This window comes from Panthera pardus, unplaced genomic scaffold (genome assembly GCF_024362965.1).
Source record: "Panthera pardus isolate Hobbes unplaced genomic scaffold, ASM2436296v1 HiC_scaffold_10, whole genome shotgun sequence".
NCBI classification, from domain to species: Eukaryota; Metazoa; Chordata; class Mammalia; order Carnivora; family Felidae; genus Panthera; species Panthera pardus.
The window spans coordinates 32,079,314-32,102,324 of NW_026526655.1; the positions used below are offsets into that span (position 1 = coordinate 32,079,314).

General features: G+C 38.6%; 1 protein-coding gene and 1 long non-coding RNA gene across 3 annotated transcripts in view; both read right to left on the bottom strand.

Annotated features, from left to right (window-relative positions):
• Positions 1–5,008: 5,008 nt before the first annotated feature.
• On the bottom strand, positions 5,009–11,629 carry LOC109265194 (uncharacterized). Its single transcript, XR_002079075.2, has 2 exons — positions 6,484–11,629; positions 5,009–5,223 (listed from the first exon to the last, which is right to left on the bottom strand). It is a non-coding gene; the product is annotated as an uncharacterized LOC109265194 (long non-coding RNA).
• Positions 11,630–12,628: 999 nt separating this feature from the next.
• CD28 (CD28 molecule) overlaps positions 12,629–23,011 on the bottom strand; it is a 29,982-nt gene continuing 19,599 nt past the window's right edge. For both annotated transcript variants that reach the window (XM_053905798.1, XM_019446294.2), the window contains exons 2-4: positions 21,102–21,458; positions 20,748–20,872; positions 12,629–15,394 (exon numbers count right to left, since the gene is read on the bottom strand). In XM_053905798.1, the coding sequence (XP_053761773.1) occupies positions 15,266–15,394; positions 20,748–20,872; positions 21,102–21,458 (611 nt within the window). In that variant the 3' untranslated portion in view covers positions 12,629–15,265. The remainder of the gene's footprint in view (positions 15,395–20,747; positions 20,873–21,101; positions 21,459–23,011) is intronic.

Below are 23,011 nucleotides of genomic sequence, written 5' to 3' on the forward strand. Positions count from 1 at the left end.
ACAGATAGCAAATTTGACCTTACAACTGCTTTTGAGTACATGATGGGAATGTCAACTAAATACTGTTAAAGCAGTTAGACTTAGCTTAGACAAGACAGAGAATCCATTAGAAGAATGAAGTGAAATAACAGAAGATCCTCAAATAAAAAACAAATTGTGGTTTTGTTAGAAAATGAAGTTACTTCTGTACTTGTTCTGGCTACAGTTATTTGTTATGGACTATTCCTTGTTATTTATTATAAAAAATAAATAGATATAACATGGATATTTTCTTTTTAAAATAAATTGAAAGCACTTTTTATTTTAGAGTAAATTATTTTTCCAAATGAAGAGAAACTACATGTGCAAAATACAACAAAAGTGGCATTTTAATAAAATATAAAGAAATGGATATGAAGAAGATTCACCTATAAGTAATCCTATAACAAATTTCTCTACAGACTATATTCTGACCATCTGAGATCAAGGCATCATCTCAACTGAGACAAAGAATTACAGTGAACACAGATAAGTTGTCTCATTCAACATTACAGTCAGTGATACACAAATTGTGTTTAAAGTCTTGATTATAACACGTATGATTTGTGCTGAAATAAAAACAAGAAAAATAGAATTATGACATAAGTATATGACAAATTCTTAAAACTCTTTGCTACGGTGTAACAATACAGAAAGTACACAAATCATACATGTACAGCTCAGTGAGTTTTCAGAGCAAATAACCAGCACCTAGTTCAAAAAACAGAGCATGATATGTGTCTTAATTTTATTGCTCATTCAGACACCTCAACCCACTAATGGAAGACCAGCCATATGTTATAATAGCAGAATTCAGCTGTAGTCCATAGTTTGCTCTGTCTTCACACTTATTTTTATATTTTGTCATCATGAAATTCATCTCAGTCGGGGAATAGAACATATTTATTGACACTTTGTTGCCTTGATTTATGATGTTTAGGTATTTAGTACTTCATCTTGAGCTCCACGAAGATTAGGGCTTGGCCTGCCCATGACTTCAACTTTAAAAGGCCCTCTGTTCAAGACCTCCTTAATGCTTGGCACTCTCCAGGTCTAGGTATAGAGATGACTTACCTATGCATAATTTCTCCCCTTGTCCCCCCAGTCTAAATTTGTTTTATGCTGTCATTCTAGCTCATAAGCCTTATTCTTTTCTTCATAGTGCCTACCTCAGACTGTATGCACATTTTTGTAAGTTTATGTGTTACTGTTTATCTTCCACCTTTTTGAAAGTTCCAGGAGGAGGAAATTTGTCTGCTGTCATTATTTTATACCCAGCGTGTAGCTCATAGAAGACACTCAACAAACATGTGTTGAAGGAACAAATGAGAAAATGAAAAAACTGTGGATTGATGCCTGACTCAAAAATCTATCTACTAGCCCAGGTCTGACTCTTGAGTGCCACAATTCTATGGCCAGCTGCCTCAGAAGGCATCTCTTCCTGGATTCCCAGAAACATGTCCAACTCAACATATCCAAAGTGAAATTCATCATCTTCCTTCCCTGCTAAAAATCACTGTCTCCTCCTACATCCGTGTCTTAGATTGCAAGTACCACCTGCTGTAGCACCAGTCAGCACCCAGAGAGCTACTCTCTCCCTCCCTCCAAAAACTCCTAGTCAGCCACCATCTTAACCTTCCCAAGCACCTTCCACTAACCCCTCCCTCCGTCCCACATTCTTGTTCCAGTTACTATAGCAGCTACCAAACCACCCTTCACACACTAGCAAAATTACCTTCCTAAAATGCAAATCTAATTGGGTCCCCTGTGCTTAAAACTCTTCCAGAAAGTTGGGAGGGTAGGAGTTAGTGTAAATGAGCTAGATCTTCATCTTTCACTGTGGAAAGTATTTAAGTACCGTTAAGTTTAATAAATCAAGAAATATGAATATACACATATTTAGGGTTATGAAAATAAATAGAAACTGTAAAAAAATGAAGACTAGTACTGTAGCAGAGGGAACAAGGATGAGGAAGACTTTTAGTGTTTATTGTGTGGCTTTCCATAAGGTAAGGTTATTAATCATAAATTATAATAATTTAAAATGAAGATTTAAAATATATATAAATTTTATTAGCTTTCCAATGCCCTTGGAATAAACTCCAAATTTCTTGGCATGGGTCTATCATAATATGAAGTCAGCCACACTGCTAGTCTCATCTCTTACATTCTCCCATATCAACCTGCTCTCCAGCCACTCTGAAATCATATGCTGAACTCCTCAAAGGCACCATGCTTGTGTTTTTGCACAAGCTGGTCTCTCTACCTGAAATGTAAATCTCTTCTCTGTGATCTGGTTAAGTCTCCCTTGTCCTTTAAGATTCAGCTGGTGTCACGTGTTCCACGAATGCTTCCCTGAGTCTCCCCAACTCCTCCCATGCGTAGGTGGTGCCACACTCTTGAGCTCCAATAACTCTCTATGCCTTATTTATAATAGACCAAAAAAACATGGGACTGGTACCGTGTCTCCCACAACCCGGAAGCTTCCTGAGGACAGGGGCTATATCTAACTTCGGTGCCAAGTTCAGTGCAGGCGCAGAATGAGTATTTCACAGATATTGATGAGGAGCTTGCATCTGCTCATCACTAAAATGAAGGAGTTACAAGCAAAAAGCTAGTTTCCTTAAAGAGGTCCTACATTAAAAGGCAATAGTACAGCTGAAAACAAAATGGACAAAAAATGTGAGTAGATAGTTCACAAAAAATGAGATATGAATGACTCTTAACCATATGAAAAGATACTGAATATGATTCACAAAAAAGGAAATGCAAATTAACTCAGTGATGAGATACCATTTTAAGCTACCAAATTGGCAAAGATCAAACTGTGATAAAACTGTGTTATTGGTAATAAATAGGATAACAGTCTCTCTCATACAAGGCTGATGGGAATATATATCAGTATGATTTCTATGCAAAGCAAATTGACAATATTTCTAAAAATTGAAAGTGCAAATACTCCCCCTCAAAGCAATTCTACTTCACACAAGTTTTAAAAGATATATATACAGTAACATTCATTCCAGTCCAGAGCCAGATCTGAAATTCCAGTCCACCATGATCTTTCACCTCTGAATTTGAATTGTATAACATTTAGTTGGAGCTTAGCATATACTGTTTATGTAAATCTCTTCTATTTACCCAACCAGATAGTAAATTTCTGAGATCAGGACTATGTGTTAAACCTCTCTGTCCTTCTCAGTGTCTGTCACTATACTGAACATATGTGTGCTCAGTTTGCATTCTCTTCACATGACACAAGGCTTCCTCCAGAAAATCCCAAAGCTACTCTAGAAGTTAATGTGTCATCCCAAGGAAGATTGGTGTTACCTGAGTAGCCACTGCAGAAACTAAGAGATACTGAAGTAATCAGGGCTAAGCCTACTAAACAAACCTACTTTGACCTTTTGGTAGGATTTCAGTAGAAGAAAAATGGGAGAGGTTTTTGTTTTGTTTTTTAATTTTAAGCTGCTGGTCTAAATCAACAATGTAATTTTTTACTTATATTTTTAACAAAGTACATTTTGAATTTTTAAATTTAAGATATTTTAAAATATTTATTGTTTTACACCTACTGTGACCTCTCTCTCTTATTGGTTCCCCAGAGTTTAAGGAGCATTAAAGATAGTTTCAAACAGAGAGGGAGACAAAACATAAGAGACTCTTAGATAAAGAGAACCAACTGAGGATTGATGGGGGTGGGGAGGAGGAGAAAATGGGTGATGGGCATTGAGGAGGGCACCTGTTGGGATGAGCACTGGGTATTGTATATAAGTGATGAATCATAGGAATCTATTCGCGAAGCCAAGAGCACACTGTATACACTGTATGTTAGCTAACTTGACAATAAATTATATAGAAAGAAAAAGAAAGAAAGAAAGAAAGAAAGAAAGAAAGAAAGAAAGAAAGAAAGAAAGAAAGAAAGAAAGAAAGAAGAAAGTGTAGGGTTACCTGGGTGGCTCAGTCGGTTAAACATCTGACTTCAGCTCAGGTCATGATCTTCCGGTCCGTGAGTTTGAGTCCCCTACCGGGCTCTGTGCTTACACCTCGGAGCCTGGAGCCTGCTTTGGATTCTGTGTCTCCCTCTCTCTCTGCCCCTCCCTCGCTCATGCTCTGTCTCTCAAAAATGAATAAATGTTAAAAAAATTAAAAAAGAGAAAGTGTCAAAAACTTCAGTTTTTGGCATGTTTATGTAACAGAAAACAATTATTGACAATAAAGGCATAAACAGGTAAAAAAAGAGAAACAAACAAACGCAGGGATAAGAAGAGACCACTCAGCTAGATTTTACTGGTGTGTAGTGTCCTACACTATAAGGAAGCAAACCAGTGTTCTTGTATCTCACATATATATTTAATTCAAGCAAAAATAATATAAAAACAGGGAGGGGGACAAAATATAAGAGACTCTTAAATATGGAGAACACACAGGGTTACTGGAGGGGTTGTGGGAGGGGTGATGGGCTAAATGAGTAAGGGGCATTAAGGAATCTACTCCTGAAATCATTGTTGCACTATATGCTAACTAATTTGGGTGTAGATTAAAAAAGTAAAATAAAATAAAATAAAATAAAATAAAATAAAATAAAATAAAATAAATATATATGACTATAAGTTCCCCAGACTCCTTGTAGGAGGTGCTCCTTCTTATCAGTTAAGTCTTACTGATCTCTTGTGAGGTTCTTGTATCTTCAGCTATTCTGCAATCTACAACACCCCAATAGGCAGTGTGTTCAAGGCAGCAAGTTTCCCAAGTTTCCCATGTCAGCAGGTATGAATACTGTCCTAAGTATACATCTAGCATAACATTTAATTATTCACAGTTACCAGAGACTAATTACTGAGCATGTCAACAAGACAAGATACTAGTGAGTCAAGTTCTGTGTATACCAAGTAATATAATCTGAGTGTTTATGAACATCAATAAGCATAAACGAGTTACTAGGTAAATGCTTTAAGCTTCATGCAACAGAAAAGCCAACTCAAATGCCTTAAATGATAAAGTTATTTATTGTTTCACATGACAAGAAGTTGAAGGAAGAACAGCTTCAGTGTTGGTTCATTCTACAGCTCAACGATGTCATCAGAACACAGGTTCCTCCTCTCTTCCCGCTCTGTGTATCTCAGCGTGTTCTTTTTGGGTTAACTCTCCTCTCCTCACAGTCCTAAAATGACTGTTCCAGATGCCACTTACAGACACAACACTCTGTAGCAGGAAAGAGACTGTTTATTTCCACCGACCTCTTTTAAAGAGCCAGGAAAAAATTTCCCAGAGACCTCTTAGAACATACTGCCTTGGCTCTAGTTCAGAATGTTGTCACATGTCCATGCTTAAAACAGTCACTAATGAGAAGATAGGACCACTATTCCGGCCTAAACCAGTTAGTACCCACTCCCTGGAACGCCCCAGAAGCACAATGGGGGTAGATACATGAACACAATTAGAGTTCTGTTTGTTGCCAAGGAAGGGGAAATGGGTTTTGCTTCTGAATGTCTAAACAATGTCTGAACATGTATATATTAATAGAATACATTTCGACAATTTATGAAACTCTAAATCTTTATCAGTAGTCCTCAATTTTCCCAAGTCTTTTCACAGTAGCTAGTTCATCTAATCTGTCAAAGGCCAAAACAGCTTGCAGATATTTATCAAATGACAGATGTTCATTCATCCATCCATTTATTCATCCAATTAAGATGTGCTGAGTGGGGTACCTATGTGGTTCAGTCAGTTAAGCATCTGACTCTTGCTTTTGGCTCAGGTCATGATTTCATGGTTTGTGAGTTTAAGCCCCACATTGGGCTCTGTGCTGATAGCGCTGAGCCTACTTGGGATTCTCTCTCTCTCTCTCTCTCTCTCTCTCTCTCCCCCCCCCCCCCCACCCTACCCAGCCATCTGCTGCACAGGCATGCTCTCACTCACTCTCGCTCTCTCTCTCTCTTTAAAATTAAATTAAATTAAATCAAATTAAATTAAAACAAAATGTTAACAACAACAAAAAAAGATGTGCTGAGCACGTATCATATTCAAGATAATAGTTCACCATGGAAGACTAAATAATGTAAAGTTTATGTCATCAAGAAGTTTATTATTTGGAAAATGATAAACTCTAAAAATGATGTAATAGTTTCTTGTGCTATAACATGAAGGTGCTTTTAAGATTAAATTCACCCAAGAAATCCATAAGTTCCAAAAAGTTTTCAAGATTTCTGACCTAAAATGTATGAATAAAATTCATGATTTTCTTTAGAGAAAGTAATGGGAACCTTTATGATCAATTATTGAATTTAAGAGTTATAGGAAATTATAGATTTATTCAAACAATCCTTACTGAAAAATATCAAACATAAAATATTTATAGCTATAAAATAGGAATGTGGTGATGGGCAAAAACCCAAAGCAATGAATTTATTTGGGGACGATTATTTTGGCAGAGTTATAATCAGGAATATGATTTTACCATACCTATTATAGATATCAGACTTGAAGTTATTTAGTCCAAGCCCCTCATGTACTGAGAACTACAAAATAAGAATACATTCTGCCATTAACAGAGAAGTTCCAAGGACAGCCCAGGAAAGAACTCCAAACCTGGTGTTCTCCAGGGCACAGGTTTTTTCCTCTGAGATCTGAGCCAGGAAGTTTCTTCTCACATTACTCCTAAACCACCCTCCCCCCACCAAGAAGTATTTCAGAGAAAACCACCCAACTGAATTAAATTGTGCAGAAAAATAAATAAATAAATAAATAAATAAATAGTGTGGAAAAGAATACAGAAGGGACCCAAGAGAGAAATTTTTATGGTATTAAGAACAATTCCACTTTTTTGGTTGATTTTTAACTCTTGCTCATCCTAGATAATTCCTGTTTTGAGAATGAGGACCTAATTTATTCTATAAGGAGTTCAGTCACCAAGTAGCAGAAAGGCAAGCATTCTGTCAGGACCTCAGCAGTCCATATGTGTGGGCAGTAGAGAAAGGCACTCTCTGCAGGTGGACATAGCTCTTGCAGGTGAGTAGCTTAAGGGGATCCAAAGGGATTTCAGCCCCCTCCACCCCCTTTGGCTAGGGGCCCTGTGCAGGGCACGCAACACATAAATATACACAGTGGGCCTACATGACGGAAAAGAAAAATCTTGGAATTCCTGAGGCTGTTCATGTAGACCCAGAACTTGAATGCCATATACAAAGTCAGGATAAATTCATTCTGCCAGAATCTTTATTCATTACTGACATCCTAGACTATTGGCACAATGATCTTAATCATCTGACCTTTTAGAGGCAATTTCCTCATCTTGGCTGGACAGATCGGACTAAATGCTACATTTGGCTCTATTTTTAAATTGCCCAGATGGGTATATGACTTGGGGTGCCCACATATGCTGGACTGCTTCCAGAGACTGTTCGTACCTTGGGTGTAACCAGCAGCTGTAGACAAGAGACATGAATGGAGATGAGAGAATGGTAAGAGCCAGGTCAGTGTCCTTCTTATGTAAGTAAAACTGATTTTACCACTTCCCTGTGAAAGTTTGGATTCCAGGGGGTGGTCACTCTTGGTCACCTATAAAATGGCAGCCAAGTGCAGATTGAAATCATGGATGATGGGCAGAAAGTAGGGAGCCAATTCTGAGACAGCTGCTTCTGATCTCTGCTGCACCTACCCCATGTTGGATTGGATTGTGCTACGTGTGGAAGAGTTCACCGTGAAAGTGGTCCTGTTCATTACACTAAACAAGGCCATATTTTTTGGCCCCTACCTGCTGTGACTCAAAATTTGCTTTGTTTCTTTGGAGACTAAAAGGATTTGATGCTTAGAAAAGAGGAGAAAAGGCAAACTGGACTTGAGAGAAGAGTAACCACAATTCCCAAGATTTTTAGGCTTTTAGCAATAATGTACAGGGGACTGCATCATCATTCAAACAGCTTCTCCTCATCTTTACTTTTAATTTCCCATTTCTTCTACCTAAAATGACTTTCCCTCAGATGAAGTTTCTTCTTCCTTCTTGCATGATCCATGTCCTTCTTTCAAAACAGATGCTTAACATTCACCACTTCCAAGAAGCCTTTTTACACATCCAAACTGATTGCTTCCAGCCCTAAAAATGCAGATGGTGACTGGAACTCAAAGACATAATTGTAACTAAAATTGTGGCGTGGGTCTAAGTCAGCAAACTGCAGCCTGCAGGCCAAATGCAGCCCACAGCCTGCTTTTGAACAGCCCATGAGCTAAGAATGGATTTTACATGTATAAGTGGTTGGGAAAAAAAATCAAAAGAATACTCATATTGTGTAACATATCAAAGTTACATGATATTCAAGTATCAATATCTACAAATAAAGGTTTATTGGAATGCAGACATGCTCATTTGTTTACATATTGTCTATGGCTGCTTTTGCACTACACTGGCAGAGTTGAATAGCTGCAAGAGACCATGTGGTTGCAAAGCCTAAAATATTTACTATCTGGCCCTTTCCAGAAAAAGTTTATCAATACCTCATCTAAGACATTAAAGGTGCTAGAAATGTTAAATAAAAACACCTCAAAGAAATAGATTTCAGGCAAACCAACAGAACAGAGGTTATCAAAGAGCCACATGAAGGTCTGAGCCCATAATTAAGACTAAATGGTTACCAAGAGGAGGAGCGTATTTAAAGAAGAAGGAAAAGGGCTACATAAAGTCTACCTTTTACATTTAGTAAGTGTGGAGATAATAATGTCCGTGTTGCTCACTGCCACATACCCAGTATCTACCCCATTTCTTAGAGCTGAGCAGGTACTCGTTGAATAGTTATTGAACGAATGAATAGGAAGGAAGGAGGAAGAAGCATAAAACAAGTGAAACAAGAGTTGCACAGGGTTGGGAGTGAAAAAGGGTCCCCAACAGCAATCTCAAGTTTGTCTATCCTTGCATAATATGCCACAGGTTCTCAAAAGTTAGAAGCTAACATACCATTTAGAAGCTAACATATCAATTGTTAATCTGTGCCCAGGAGACGAAAAAAATGACCGAATGACTATAGTAATGGCCATGATCCCCATTCAAGCCCACCTTTCCACCCTTCCTCAATCACCAGACACTTATATATTTAGTCCAGAGACAAAACTGAGACTTGAAGATTAACGAGGGGAAGGAAATCAAAGATAAAGCTCATGAAATAAACATCACCACTTGTTGATCTTTGATTAACTGGCTCTTCTTTCCGAAACAGGGCCTCTTTTTCTTTCTCTCTCTCTTTGCTTGCAGGTGACACCCACACATATCCTTCAGTGTTGGCAGAGATGCTCACTCAGATAACAACTGGAGTTCATGCTGCACATTTTCATCTTCATGTGTCATCATCACCAAGTAAAACCACAACTATAGGAAAACAAAGCTGTTTGCTGCTCTTCTGTTTCAACTGACATTTCCACCCAGCTCTCACAACTTGTTCTTTGGAGCCAGAGGAGTGTTTAAATCTGTCATCAAGACAGCACTATCAAGATGCAATGTAAGGAGAATCTAGTCCACCCCTACTCTAGGATAAATTCACCCTTCTGTGACTTTTCGTCCCCTGAATTCCTGGCACTCCAACACCTTTCAAAATTTAATCAAGCAAACAGGATACGAAGCTGGTCTTTGGAAAGCATATATTCTGGCCTTTTGAGTAGCCTCAATAATGAGGTCAGCTTAGAAAAGACAAAATATTCTTGGATCACCTGTATTTCATCCCGAGCATTTTTCAAGTATGGAGCCCAAGTGTCCACACACCCTGAAAAGAACAAAAGAAATACCGCGAAAGTGTACTACATTCTGCTCTGGACAGTGGTCTGGGTTTCTAAGTTCTGAGAGCCTGTGAATCTTCGAAGGGAAAGCATCCATTCATTTGGGATGCCACCAGAGAAAGTGGAGAGATCCACCCATGCAGATTTGTTCCTTAAGAACCAAACTTCTGAGTACCACTGACAAAAAGTCAAGAGTGAGGCAGTGCCTCAATTTAGGAGACACAAATAAGTTACCAAACAAGGGTCTGGTAATGACTCTCAGACCATTCCAGTTGCTGCTGCTGGTGTGGTGGTTTGGCCTCCATTATGATGGATTTAGAAGTTTCTTTGATTTTTCTCACTCATCCATTATCTCTGTTACAGGCAAGAGGAGAGAGGAGAAAGGGTACTGCTTAAAAAAAATCCATATTTTTTATCAGACTAGAGAAAAAAAGGTAATTCAGGGCTGTGAGCAATTATATCATTCAATAGTTATGTAGTTAGAACATGGTGGGAGATCTGTTAGGTAAAGTTATTAAGTTTGCACTTGATTTCACTTTGAACTTGGGTTTCAAGGTGCTAGAACCTTTTTACATAACTAGGTTACACTATTTTTATTAGCCCAATAAAGGAGCACTTATTGAGCAGATTCATTTAATGGCTGATTTTTACCAGTCTTGTCCCTTTCTGATTGAATTGGTTTGTCCAATTGAATTCATGAGTGATTAGCTAACTTCAGGGTTTTTTGGAGTAGGAGGATGCATATAAACTCATCTTTTTCAAGTTTACCTTTATTAAATTTAATGAGCTCCATTTCAACAAAGAAGAGTCACTTTGGAGAAGAACTCATGGTACACCTATCTGACTTCAGGCCACCTTCAAAGAAGAGTTTGCAATGAAATAAATAGGAGCCACTATGTAAATTATCAGACAAGCTCTGTGTCTCTTTTTCAAGGGCCTTCCCCTACCTGCAAGATGATAGCCGTGTGTGTGTGTACGTGTGTGTGTGTGTGGTGATTAACATATCTGATTTGAATTTTCAATTTACTAAAAGTGCCACAATTTTGTTTGTTGTTGGTCTTTTATTTTTAAACTCTTACAAGCCATTAGAGTGTTCAGTTATGAGCATGACAGATAAAGAAGCTGAAATTATCTATCCCCAGCATTCTCATCTGTGAGCTCTTTTTGAATCATAGCCAGGCAAGGCATTTATAGAATTTGCTGGGGTCAAAAAAAAAAGAGAGAGAGAAATGAGTAGCAGTTCATAGTGAGATGGGATTTTAACCACCAAGGCAACAGTGTTAGAAGTCTCAGTCTAAAGTCATGTTTAAAACATGGTCAATACTCTGTTAAGAGTAAATTTGGGAACTTCAATGGAAAAGCAACTTACTCTTGTCTGTGGCTTATTTAGCATGACCTTTTAAGATGATTCTAACAGTATTGGTTTTCATCACTGCACAAAAATTTCTAAAATGTGAATGAACTTCTATCTATCAGGTTTTCTTTCATCAGGTTCGGCTGTGTATTACATATGTTTTACCTCCTGTTTCACTGATAAAATGGATTTTTGAACTTATTAATAGAAAAGTAGAAAACAGAGCTGACTCTCTCCTTCTCAGAGTATGATTAGTACATTTAAGCTGACCATTAATACATAAGGTGTATGCAGTTCATTCATTTAATCAATAAATATACATTTCATGCCAGGTACTATTCTAGGCACTGGGGATATGGCAATAAACAAAGCAGACAAAGTTCCATCCCTCATGAAGCTTACATTCTACTTTGGGGAAACAAACAATAAACAAATAAATAAGTTTTTAAAAATCTTGCATAAGACTCTCTCTGCCCCTCACCCGTTCATGCTCTGTCTCTCTCTGTCCCAAAAAAAAATAAATTAAAAACGTTGAAAAAAAAATTTAAAAAAATAATAAAAAAAATAAAAAAAAATCTTGCATAAGAGATGGTGAAATGCTATGGTAACAAGGCAAGCAAGGAAAGTATATAGGGTTGGTGGGGCAAGTGGGGGTATTAACTAGGGCAGAAAGTAACATTTAAGCAGAGGCCTGAAGGAAATGAGGGAGCAAGCCAGATAGATACCCAGAAGAGAACATTCCAGACAAAGGAAACAGTATGTGTAAAAGCCCTGAGATGGAAACATACCTGTGATGTTTGAGGAGAAATATGTTGGAAAGTATGCATATACCTCTAGGAGAGATTTCCTGAGCCTCAAATGTGCTTACAGATCCCAAGAAGTTACTCAGCCCAGGACTTGAGAAAATCCTTGCCACTGTCCTTGACTTGGGTCAATTACAGGTCTACAGCAGTGATGACCCTAGTTCTGGGTCCATCACTGCCACCATCTCTAACCTCCAGAATGTATTTGAATTTAACACTTTGAGGTCAGTCCCTAGGTGAGCTGTGGCTCTTATCCAGCAGAGCAAAAAGCTGAAATGAGGGATCTAACATCCATTTAACCATCAACATCCCCATTAAATTAGCCATGATAACTAGTGGATCCGTTAGTTAACCCAAGGGACTGATGGGGTCAAGACTAAAGTTTGATGTCTCTCGTAGAACATTCACATCACACAAAATGCACAGCCTGACATCTCAAAGATCTAAACCATTGGTCTGATGAGAAATTGTGACTAAAGCCAAGTAAACAAACCAGGAGTGTACCTTGCTTGAAATAAAACTACTATCTGAAAGTTTGGGTTTTTTTTAAAAAGCTAAACTGGAGATTTACTTTAAAAGATTTATCCCACACCATTTTTAAATAGCAAGTTTTCTCCAGATTCATGGCCAAAACTGAAGCATACCTGCTTTGAAAGACAAATACTAAAGCATAAATTTAAAAACAGGTACGTGATAGTTCAGTAATTTTACCACTGAGTACACAGAACATAATGTACACTTGGTCTCTTTAAACTGGCATGCTTGGTCCAACAATAGTGAGTTCACAATCAAAAATTATAGAAATACTATTAACTATGAGACTCTTACAATAATAGCAGCAAATGACATTATTTTCTTCACAATTACCTTATGTGAAACTGTAAAAGCATTGCTCCAACCACTGTTTTTAAACCATTTCTTGGCTCATACTAATAATGAAAATGGACTTCCCTGTTAACATTTCTACTTTGGCTCTGTTCAGAGTGAGTAAGAGAAATCTAAAGTGTGATTCATCTATAGTAGACCTATTTTTCCCATCAGAAAATAAAACCATTTTTTTTTACCAAAGATCAAATCTTTCCATTTTTGAAATTTATGTTTTGACATTGCCCTTTCTAAAAATTCTCTAGCTCTATCATTTTCAAATCCAATCCAGTCACTTGGATTAAAGAACTCTGTGTGCCAAGAGGCTGGCAATGCAGCACACGTGCCAGTAAAAATTCAGGAGTTTTTGTCACCCAAGTACTAGCGAGTTTGACCTTCTTTGGGTTAATTGTATTCATGGAATGGAAGCCCATTTCAAAGTCAACTGAAGTACAATATTTTCTGTCTGGAATCATAGGATTCCTATCCCTCCCCACATCACACACACAAAAAATAAAATTAAAGAAGACTTCTTTCTATACATAAAAGTGGGGGGCAGAATGCTGTACATTTCATTACAAGCTAAAAGATTCCAAAACAGGAAAATGGCAGAAGTTAAGAGATTCTCAAATTTTATAGCACCTTATCCCTGGGTAGTGGGTTTAAATTTGTGTTACAATATTCTTCCCCTTCTCAGGGCATTTCCCAGTTTAATCTTTATACATAATTTAAATGGCAATAATAATAATAGCTAACATTATTTGTCAGGTATGGTACTAAGCATCAGGGACAAGCATGAAAAAAGGACAAATTTGGGCCATGCCCTGATGGAGATTATAATATAGGGACAGAGCAGTACATCACTGGTACAGTACATTATGATCATTACCTCCATTTTATAGTTGAAAAGCCAGAGTCTTAGAAAGTCAGCAACTTTCCTGAGGCCAACTAGTAATGGGACTTGGACAAGATCTATTTCATCTGCTTCTACAACCTAGACTCCTCTAACATCTGAATAAATCGAGGCACTGAACAAATTGTAAAGGCAGCAGTAAAGCTCTTCTTCAAGGTCCCCAGGCATACTCCATTTGACCCAAACCGGAGGCAGAAAAATATCTGTGCTCATTACAAGGTCAGGCTTTACAGGGTCAGGCTTTGTTGAGTATCTTGAGAACTTTGATGTGGACTCAAAAGACATACTCCAAAATACTTTTCCATGTCATTGGACCTCCAGGGCAAACACACAGCTGAACCCACAAAGTTCTGGAGCACAGAGCCCTAAAGCACATAAAGTCTCTGTAAAGGAGTTCTTGCCACATTTCCTTTTGCCTGTTGTCTTCTGGAAATCTTCCACCAGATGCCAGCCACTCCCTGAGCACACTGGCAAGAGTCCCATCATTCCCTTCTATTCTCCTCCTTTAGAAGAAGCATCTTGGGACTCATCCTCCATATACCCTAAGGAGTACTAACACCCCTTTTTCACAGTATCATTGCTGCTCTGGATACGCTTTCAGCATCCCACTTTAGATTTCTGCACAGATAACAAAGAGACCAACCCAGCAAATCTGAAATATATGGAACAGAAAAGCCCCCTCTATGATGTGACTGGAATGATCTGCTAAAGAAATAACACTTCATAGTATTCAAATAATTTTGACATCAGGTGGTTTCATTTCCTGACACATTCTTCTGTGGTTTGGGGGACTACTTTATTCTTTTCAAATCATATGGTCAATACTACATTGAATTCCCATTGCAGGGAGTAAGAAGAGCAAGACTGCTTCAAATTGCTTTGAAGGTATTCCACTGGTCCAAAGGACTAAATATGACCAGAATTCAAAAAAAAAAACAAAAAAACAAAAAACAAAAAACACAATGTCTATATCTTTCTTAACCAAAAGTATTAAATAGGAACTAGTGGCTCATTTCATGAATGAGAGACAGTGTTTTAATGATTTTTAAAATATGAAGTCTCCCCCCTCCCCCACCCTTACCTACCCCCACCCTAAACCCCCCTTTAACCAAAAGGAATGGTTTTGTAACCTTTCTTCTCCATCTAAAAAGTCCTTCCATATCACACTCCACTTGGCCACAGTGTTCAGGTGAGTGAGATGAAAGAGAAGTGAAATGGAAAACAGATTTCAAGGCTAACAGAATCCACTGGCTTTTTGTTCTCTACTGTAACCTCTTGATCAAGTCAATAAATACATGGTAAGTTGAAATTTGGGTCATGGCACTACAAGATAGAGCCTGCCACAGCAATATTCTTTAACTTCATTTCAGAGCCTCAAAATAATGTTATTTGGTCTAGTCATTCAAGAAACATTGGCATCGTTGGCCTAATAGGAGCCCCTAATGGGAGCTGGTGGCCGGCTGAAGACGAGGCAGTTTTTTCCTATCCAGAGCAGTTGTGTTGAGCAGGTGAAGCGCTGCCAGCCGGCTTGCATCTGGATAGGCGTCCATGTCAGGAACGGTATGCCGCAAAGTCGCGTGCTGGGGCATAGGGTTGGTAGTGCCTTCGGGTGGGCCCTGGCCTCCGGGGGGTCATGTTCATATAGTCACTCTGAAGGATCCTACTCCTCTTGGTCTTCATCTGCAGAAAAGAGAAACATCACTGTGAAGGGGGCAGGGGCACAGAAAGAGACGTCATGGGAGGAGCTCTAAGACTTGGGAGCAACTATTCAGAACATAGACTGTCAAATGAAGCTGAATACACCTGACTTCACTGAGCGCCTTGGACCTGGATAGTGACTAATCAAACCTAATTACTTTGGACTCTTCCAAATTAACCTGCGAAATCGGAATCAAACAACGTATTTTAGATAAATGTACCCATGTTACTCTTAATACAATCATTTGATCTGAATTCCAAAAGCATATCTAATTAACGTATCCTTTGTTGATATGTAAGTACTCTTTAAGGCCCTTCCTCCTGTGAAAAGGTTGAGCTTCTCCACTGCAATCTTCTTATGTTAGTCATTTGGTTAACAAGCTGCTTTTCCACAGGTAATCCAAGAGGACCTTAGATTCTGAAATGATCATAAAATTCATAGCAGTGGAGTCCAAATTAGTGGAGAGTTATGGTTCTAGACAACTACTTACATTCCTATTCTTTTATATGCACATACATTTCTGTAAAGACAATAGTGTCCTTCATCTCTGTTCCTCAGACTCTGCTCCTTCTTCCCCTTTCTATCAGGGGTAAGGGAAGAAAGTAGGGGCAATCCTAAACCCAGAGCAAGAGCATACTTGCCATAAATCTTAGCAAAGTTTTGACTGAGCATTAGGAGCATCTTTTCTGAACCAACATGATGGTAAAATTTACATATTTGATAAAAGTCCCATAAAAATTCTAGAAATAGAAAGCTACCCAGATTTCTGAATGCAGAATTCTCTATTATGAAAAAAAAAATGTCTATTTCTTGGCACCTAGGCCTGGTGCATAAGTAGATATGTTGCATGTGAATGGAATGAACACTTGAATAAATACGTAAGCAAGTGACTTCTGCCCTGGCCTATTTCCATGCACTCCTCCATGAACCATTCATACCTTCGTTGTCAAATGGGCAGGAGCAAGTGTTGAAGGTTGGAAAAATACTGACTCCCACATTACCAAATACAGCTAACATGTTTTCAGTTGTCCTCATTTGAATTCTCAGCCACATTCTACACTAATGATTATTCTCTCCTTTTTGAAGCACTCTTCCATTTGCCTTCTGTGAGATGGTACCATCCTGGTTTTCATCCTACCTGTCTGGCTACTCCTTGCCTGCCTCCCTTGCAAGCTCATCCTTCTTTAAGTAGTCATTCAATGTGAGTTCCCCATAGACTTCTACTCACTCCTTCCTCTCTCTCTCTAGGCAATCTCATCCCCATTTGCAACTATTCACCCAAATTTATATCTCTGACCTAGACCTCAAAGGCACTTAAAACTCAACATGTCCAAAAGGAAACTCAAGAGCCTCCCCTAAAGTCTGGTCCTCTTTCATTGTTTCTGATCTCAGCGGGTCAGAAACGGTCAGCGGTTGCCCAAACCAGACGACCTAAGCCTCATTCTTGACACAATCAGCTCCCTATCCGCTGTTCCAGGGGACATTTGACAATGTCTGAAGATATTTTGGGTTGTCACATCTAGGAAGAATGCTATGGCACCTAGTGGGTAGAAGCCAGAGATGCTGCTGAATACCCTCTGATGCACAGGGCAGCCCCCTACAACAAAGAATTATCCAGCCCAAAATGTCAATAGTGCCAAGACTGATAAATCATGATCGAAGGAGTCTGATCATGAAAATGAATGGAGTGAAAGGGAAGTAATGGATACAAAATATGTGACCAAATTTAGCATGAATATTATTGGATTGCTTGTCCCTTCCTTTTTGCTCATACCCAGAGATGACTGATGATTTGAGCCTGGGAGCCTGGAAGGATGCTGCTCCATCCATAGATATAAGACAAGACAGTAGGAGAAGTAGATTTGTAAGAGAAGGTTACAAATTCAGCTTTGGTCATTTGGGATTTGAATGATGGATGAATGATCCAGCTGAAACTAAGAAGACCATAACATTAAACAGACATAATTGGGAGATTCATTCAAGAGAAGTAGCCATGGAAACCAAGTGGGTGAAGGAAGTTGCTCTTTAAACATCTTGGCTCTACATCCTTTCTATAAATGAAAGACTAGAGTTCTCTTGGGCACAAGGTTATGACACGGCAGGAGTAAGAGCAAGGAAATGTCTGCCCCCAAATAAATGTGGAAGGCTGCTAATGATACCCTGGCAAGAATTTTAGCTCTTACTACAGCTCTGAGGACTTCCCTTGCCAGACTCCCAATGACAGCCTTTGCCTTCAGACACCCAAATAAAACTATAGCTGGCCCCAATAATGAAGATGTCTTGAGTCTGAGGCTCTCCAGGTTGCACAAAGACTATGAAAGATGTGCTCAATTGGCTCCCATGCTTATCCTCATGCTGTTATCATATAGTGGACTTAGTCCACTTAGCCATAAACATAAAAGTGGGATGGAAATGACACGTGCATGGCTGGGAACACCATACAGAACCCGTAGTGTCCAGCTGCATCTAGCACATGCCTATATGTGTGGGGAGTATTTGCCTTATGTGTCTGTGTGACTGGGTCATCTATTCTGCCCCTTCACCAATCCTCTGTGTCTGCTAAAGATGTGGGACTTCACAATCTATCTTCCCTTGCCCTTCCTCCACTCCCACTCTTACCTCCTTATTTCCTCAAAACAGCAGCAAGACAAGACAGTTCGCTTAAAGACACAGTCTTCAAGAACACACTGAATTTAAAGGCAGATACTACCTATCCACATACTATCTACATTCCCTACATTGTGATTGATAGTGGAGAAGACCATGTTTTTTAAAAGGCTCCTTTAAGAAAGAGAATAGGTTTTACCATTCAGCTGAGTGAATGGTGGATTGAGTGACAGTAACAGGTGCTGTTCTGCAGCAGCCTGGCAGAGGATAGCTCTTTATTTATTCAAATGTCAGCAACAGGTCAAGAACAGAGATAGAATGTGCAGCTGCTCCCAGAAACCCACTCAACCTACAACTGCCTACAGTAGCACATCACAAGCACTCAGGAAGTTCCGGGAAAACAGCAGCTACACCAAGGCACAATGTAGACCAGTCAAAAATAGGATCCCAGAATAGGACCCAGGAAATGGCTGAACTCTAGGGATCCCTAATGCCCTGTCTAGCTTAGCAAGTTGGTGGTTGCTTAGATAGTAACAGCAGCAAGAAAGATGAGCCAAAGGTAAAAATGCTGTATTATTCTACAAAATATACACATATATTTATTTCACACCCTTTTGGTCAGAGAGTATAAAGATCTAGGTTGAGATGCAAATAAAGAGTTCTTATTGGACAACCTGACTACAAGAGACCACAGAAGATAAGATTATGCCAACAACTGGCTCTTCCTAATTCACGGGGAACCTATGAACTAGAATAAGACTAAAATAAGTTTTATCAAGACAAAGCAAGTAGTGCTACTAAAGAAAAGCCCATAGCATCTATGATGTTTCCAATTTGAAAGTAAACTGTTTAAATTCACTGAAAAGGAGAAGCAGGCTTTGTTCCTCTGGGCAGTCCCAGTCACTGAGCCTGGAATTAGTGCCTGATAATAGTAACTGATATTCTAATGTGTATTTACAATAAGTTTTAAATGATGAGAAGCACCCTTCTGACCACTGAAAGTTAAAGTAATTCTCAAAACTACTTCCTGGGAAGCTGGTAAATTACATTGACCTAAGTCAGCATATTACAGGGGAGCACCTGTCTTGGAGATGTACCCAAAAAGCCTCTGCACCTATATTTTAGATTAAGACATTGAAATTCCTAAGGGATGAAAATAAGGACTAAGGTTCTACATTCTAAATCATTGGCAAGTACCACAGAGGTTCAAAAGTGGGAAGGTACCTTGTATGAAAACACCAAGATCCAGAAAGATGAGGGACTCAACTGACATCAGAGGAAGAATTTAGGCAATTTTCTCTACATAAAAAGCTCTCAGGGTTGGGCAACTTAGAGAAGGCAAGACAGGTAAATATCAACTTGATATCTAGTATAAAGGATTTCCAGGAAAAAGTAGCCACTTTGTTCCCTACCCTGCAGAAGGTACAGATTAGGCAACAGGCAGCTTAGCAAATATCCATCTGCCCTTAGAATCTCTCACAATTCATGTGGGGAATGGGAAGGATGGAGAGGCAAACTTTGGTAATAGGCCAACGAAGTTTAAAAGGATCTCAGGCTGCATCTATCATTGACATGACCATGAACCCGGGATGCCCTCCTCACCTCCACCTACCACCACCACCCCAGCACTATAACAATGCTATAGTAAATAGGATGATTCCACTTGTCATGGTTTTCACTGACCCATGTGTAGATTAGTTAAATGTGTGGAATATGCCTTAAAGACCCTTATGGGGGTTATCAATTCAACAATCTGACAAGCACTCATTAAGCATTAAATATGCTTAATACCAGATGGATGGTGAATATCAAGAGAAATAGTCCTTTGTCCTTGAGGAGTAACATTTCTTATTGAAGACATGACTCATACATGCATCTGACTTATAAAAAAAAATTCAAAGACAACATAGAATCAAAGCAGGAGATACTCTGTCCCACACCATGTACATGAGAATGGGAGGTTTCTGAGTAAGGGGAAAGACCCTTTGGTAAGGGAGTCCCAATTTAACAGTAGATACAGTCATCAAGATATGTTCAAAACTTCAATTTTGAAGAAGGTAAAGAAAAATATGCCAAGTTTGTTACTTGAACATTTGCACAAGTTGGTAAACTCTAATTCAGTGCTGAGAGCTCAGAAAAGTCTAACTCCCATTATAGTTTCATAATGACAGCAACCATACTTGGCCTCACAAAATTCAACTGCTTCAGAGGAGATAAAAATATGACTCAGATAAACAGACCTAGTTTCTTTGCTAGGTTTGAATGCAGAATGCATAATTTCAGTAGCCAAATTTCTCACAATTTTTGACCCTGAACCAAAATTGTTCATTGGTTTCATTGCCTAGATTCCCAAGTTGCTTAGATTCTTATACATATATGTATATTAAAGCTATTTTACGTGTCATAATGATATTGCAAAATGGGGAGAAGAAAAAAGTACCTGGCCCTAAGACTCCCAACCATCACCCGCAATGTACCCGTTTAGCTTCTTATTCTGCCTGGCCACCTAATTAATGCCTTCTAAAAACTAGAATTCACATTAGGTTTTCATCTCCAATACGTTGAAAGCTAAAAGAGAGCCTACTCAAACCTAGCAGGGAAATAATAGCAATAATAGTAACAATCACATGTTAAACAGAGAATAAACCATACAGGCACAGTTCTTGAACATGTTCAGATTACATGTGTAGTGGAAAAGGCACACAAAAGCAGCGCTGCTTCTCTTACCCAGCAAGCACAAAGGGCCAATGTTGCTAGCAAGCTATAGAAACCTAGGATTCCACCAACCACCACCAGTGCCCAAAATGGCTTGGAAGATTCAGGAGACAGCTGAGCTGGACAAAGATGTTTCTCTGAAAAATAGAATAGAGTGGGTTAAACGACATGGGAATGGCACTTGAGTACATTTCCTTCCTTCTGAACATTATGGAAGAATGGGAGATGAATCAAAATATGCAAAATATCACTAGCTTAGAATGTGCAGACTTCCTCTTTGGGAAGTCACTGATCATGACCTAGTTTTCAAGACTGCCATTGAAAACCATTACTTTAGAGTGGTGCACTGGTAGAGTTGCATGTTACCTTTCACGTGGATAATGGTCCCATTGCTCTTCTCATTGTCTATGTAAGGAGGTGGATACATGACTTCAATTTTGCAGAAGTAAATATCCGTTTGGTTAACAAACAAATTTCGGAGGTAGAATGTCACTGTTTCATTGCCCAATTTCCCATCACAGTCGAATCCTGTACTTGAGTAGAACTGAGGCTGATGGGAGTAATTTCCATTCACAACGCAGACTTCCACAGCACTATCTACTCCCTTATAAAGGGATGCCCGGAACTCCTTTGAGAAGAGGTTGTGAGTATACTTGCAGCTAAGGTTGACCTCATTGTTGTACACCACAAGCCTGGGCAACTGCTTCACCAAAATCTTGTTTTCTGAAGGAGGAAAAATCATTTGCTTAGAACAAGGTCATGAGGACTTTTTTATCCCCCTGAAATCAAGATATATTAATGAACAAAATAAACAGATCTCCAGCAAAGGCTTTCTCTTGGCAGAAGCAGATGCAGGAACTCTTTGGAAGACAATACACTGAGAGTTTAAAAGTTTACATTTTTATATTATTTCCATCCTTCTTAGAATGGGACAATGGAGAATGTTTTCACTTGGAGGGCAGAATGTGGCCTCCTTTTGGCATTGAGCACCACAGCTATGCGTTTGGAATTTTTGAATCTTGACTAAGATTCCAAAGATGTTAATCATGTTTAATTTTGTTATTTTCCTGGTAGAGTGGGATACTTAGAAATGGCTTGTAACACCTGACATAGATACACAAATAGATTTGTCTTTAAGTTATGATGCAGGTTTTTGTGAAGGAATTAAAATCTTTTGAGCCATTTGACTTTATTGGGATGAAGAGTAAGAAGGATGAAGTAGGATGAAGAGTAAGAGAAAAAGTAGGATGAAGAGTAAGAGAAAACATAACCCAAGGAGTTTAACTTACCTTCCATAGCATATTCTGAGAGAAGCCTTCTCAAGAACTTCACATATTTGTTCCCTTAAATCACAGAAGATAGAAGAGATATACAAGAGTTCCCCCTCTTTGCCATTTTTCTACCTTTATGCTATTCCAGTAAATGATCAAAGAATATGGAGACCATCTAGTTCAATCTTTTCACTTTTAAAGCAAAGAACCTGAAGCTAGGTGTTATAACCTACATGTAGAAGAGAGCATATCCATCCCATCTTACTTCCCACTATATCCCCATTGCCTGGAACACAACTATATATATATATATATATATATATATATATATATATATATATATATATAATGACTGTTTAAGGGCTAGAAATAATAGATGATTTGTCTAAATCACTAAACAGATGATGAGCAAAGCTAAGACTAAAAAACCCAAGTAAACTACAATAACCTGAGAAATAGACCACTTAAGCATTAAGAATCAACTTTGCAAAGTTCTCTAAATTTTCCATTATTCTAAAACAATGAATTGCTTTGTGTCTCTGACTCAAACTTTAATAAGAACCAAACATTTTTGCCATTATTTTGGGGTATGCTAATAATTGTCTACCTATTTTCATTTTCTTTAAAAAAAAATGTTAGGGGTGCCTGGGTGGCTCAGTTGGTTAAATGTCCGACTTTGGCTCAGGTCATGATCTCATGGTCCATGAGTTCAAGGCTGACATCAGGGTCTGTGCTGATAGCCCAGAACCTGAAGCCTGCTTTGGATTCTGTGTTTCCCTCTCTCTCTCTCTGCCCCTCTGCTGTTCATGCTCGTTCTCTCTCTCAAAAATAAACAAACATTAAAAAATATTTTTTAAGGTTATTTGAAGCAACATCCCACACACCCATACTGAAGAGCCAAATAGAATAAAAATCTATTAAAATAAAACCTACAATTTAGCCTGGATTTGAATTCAAGTGCTCAGGTGTTTTGTTTTTGCTTTGGGAAGAAGGAAGATGCATAGA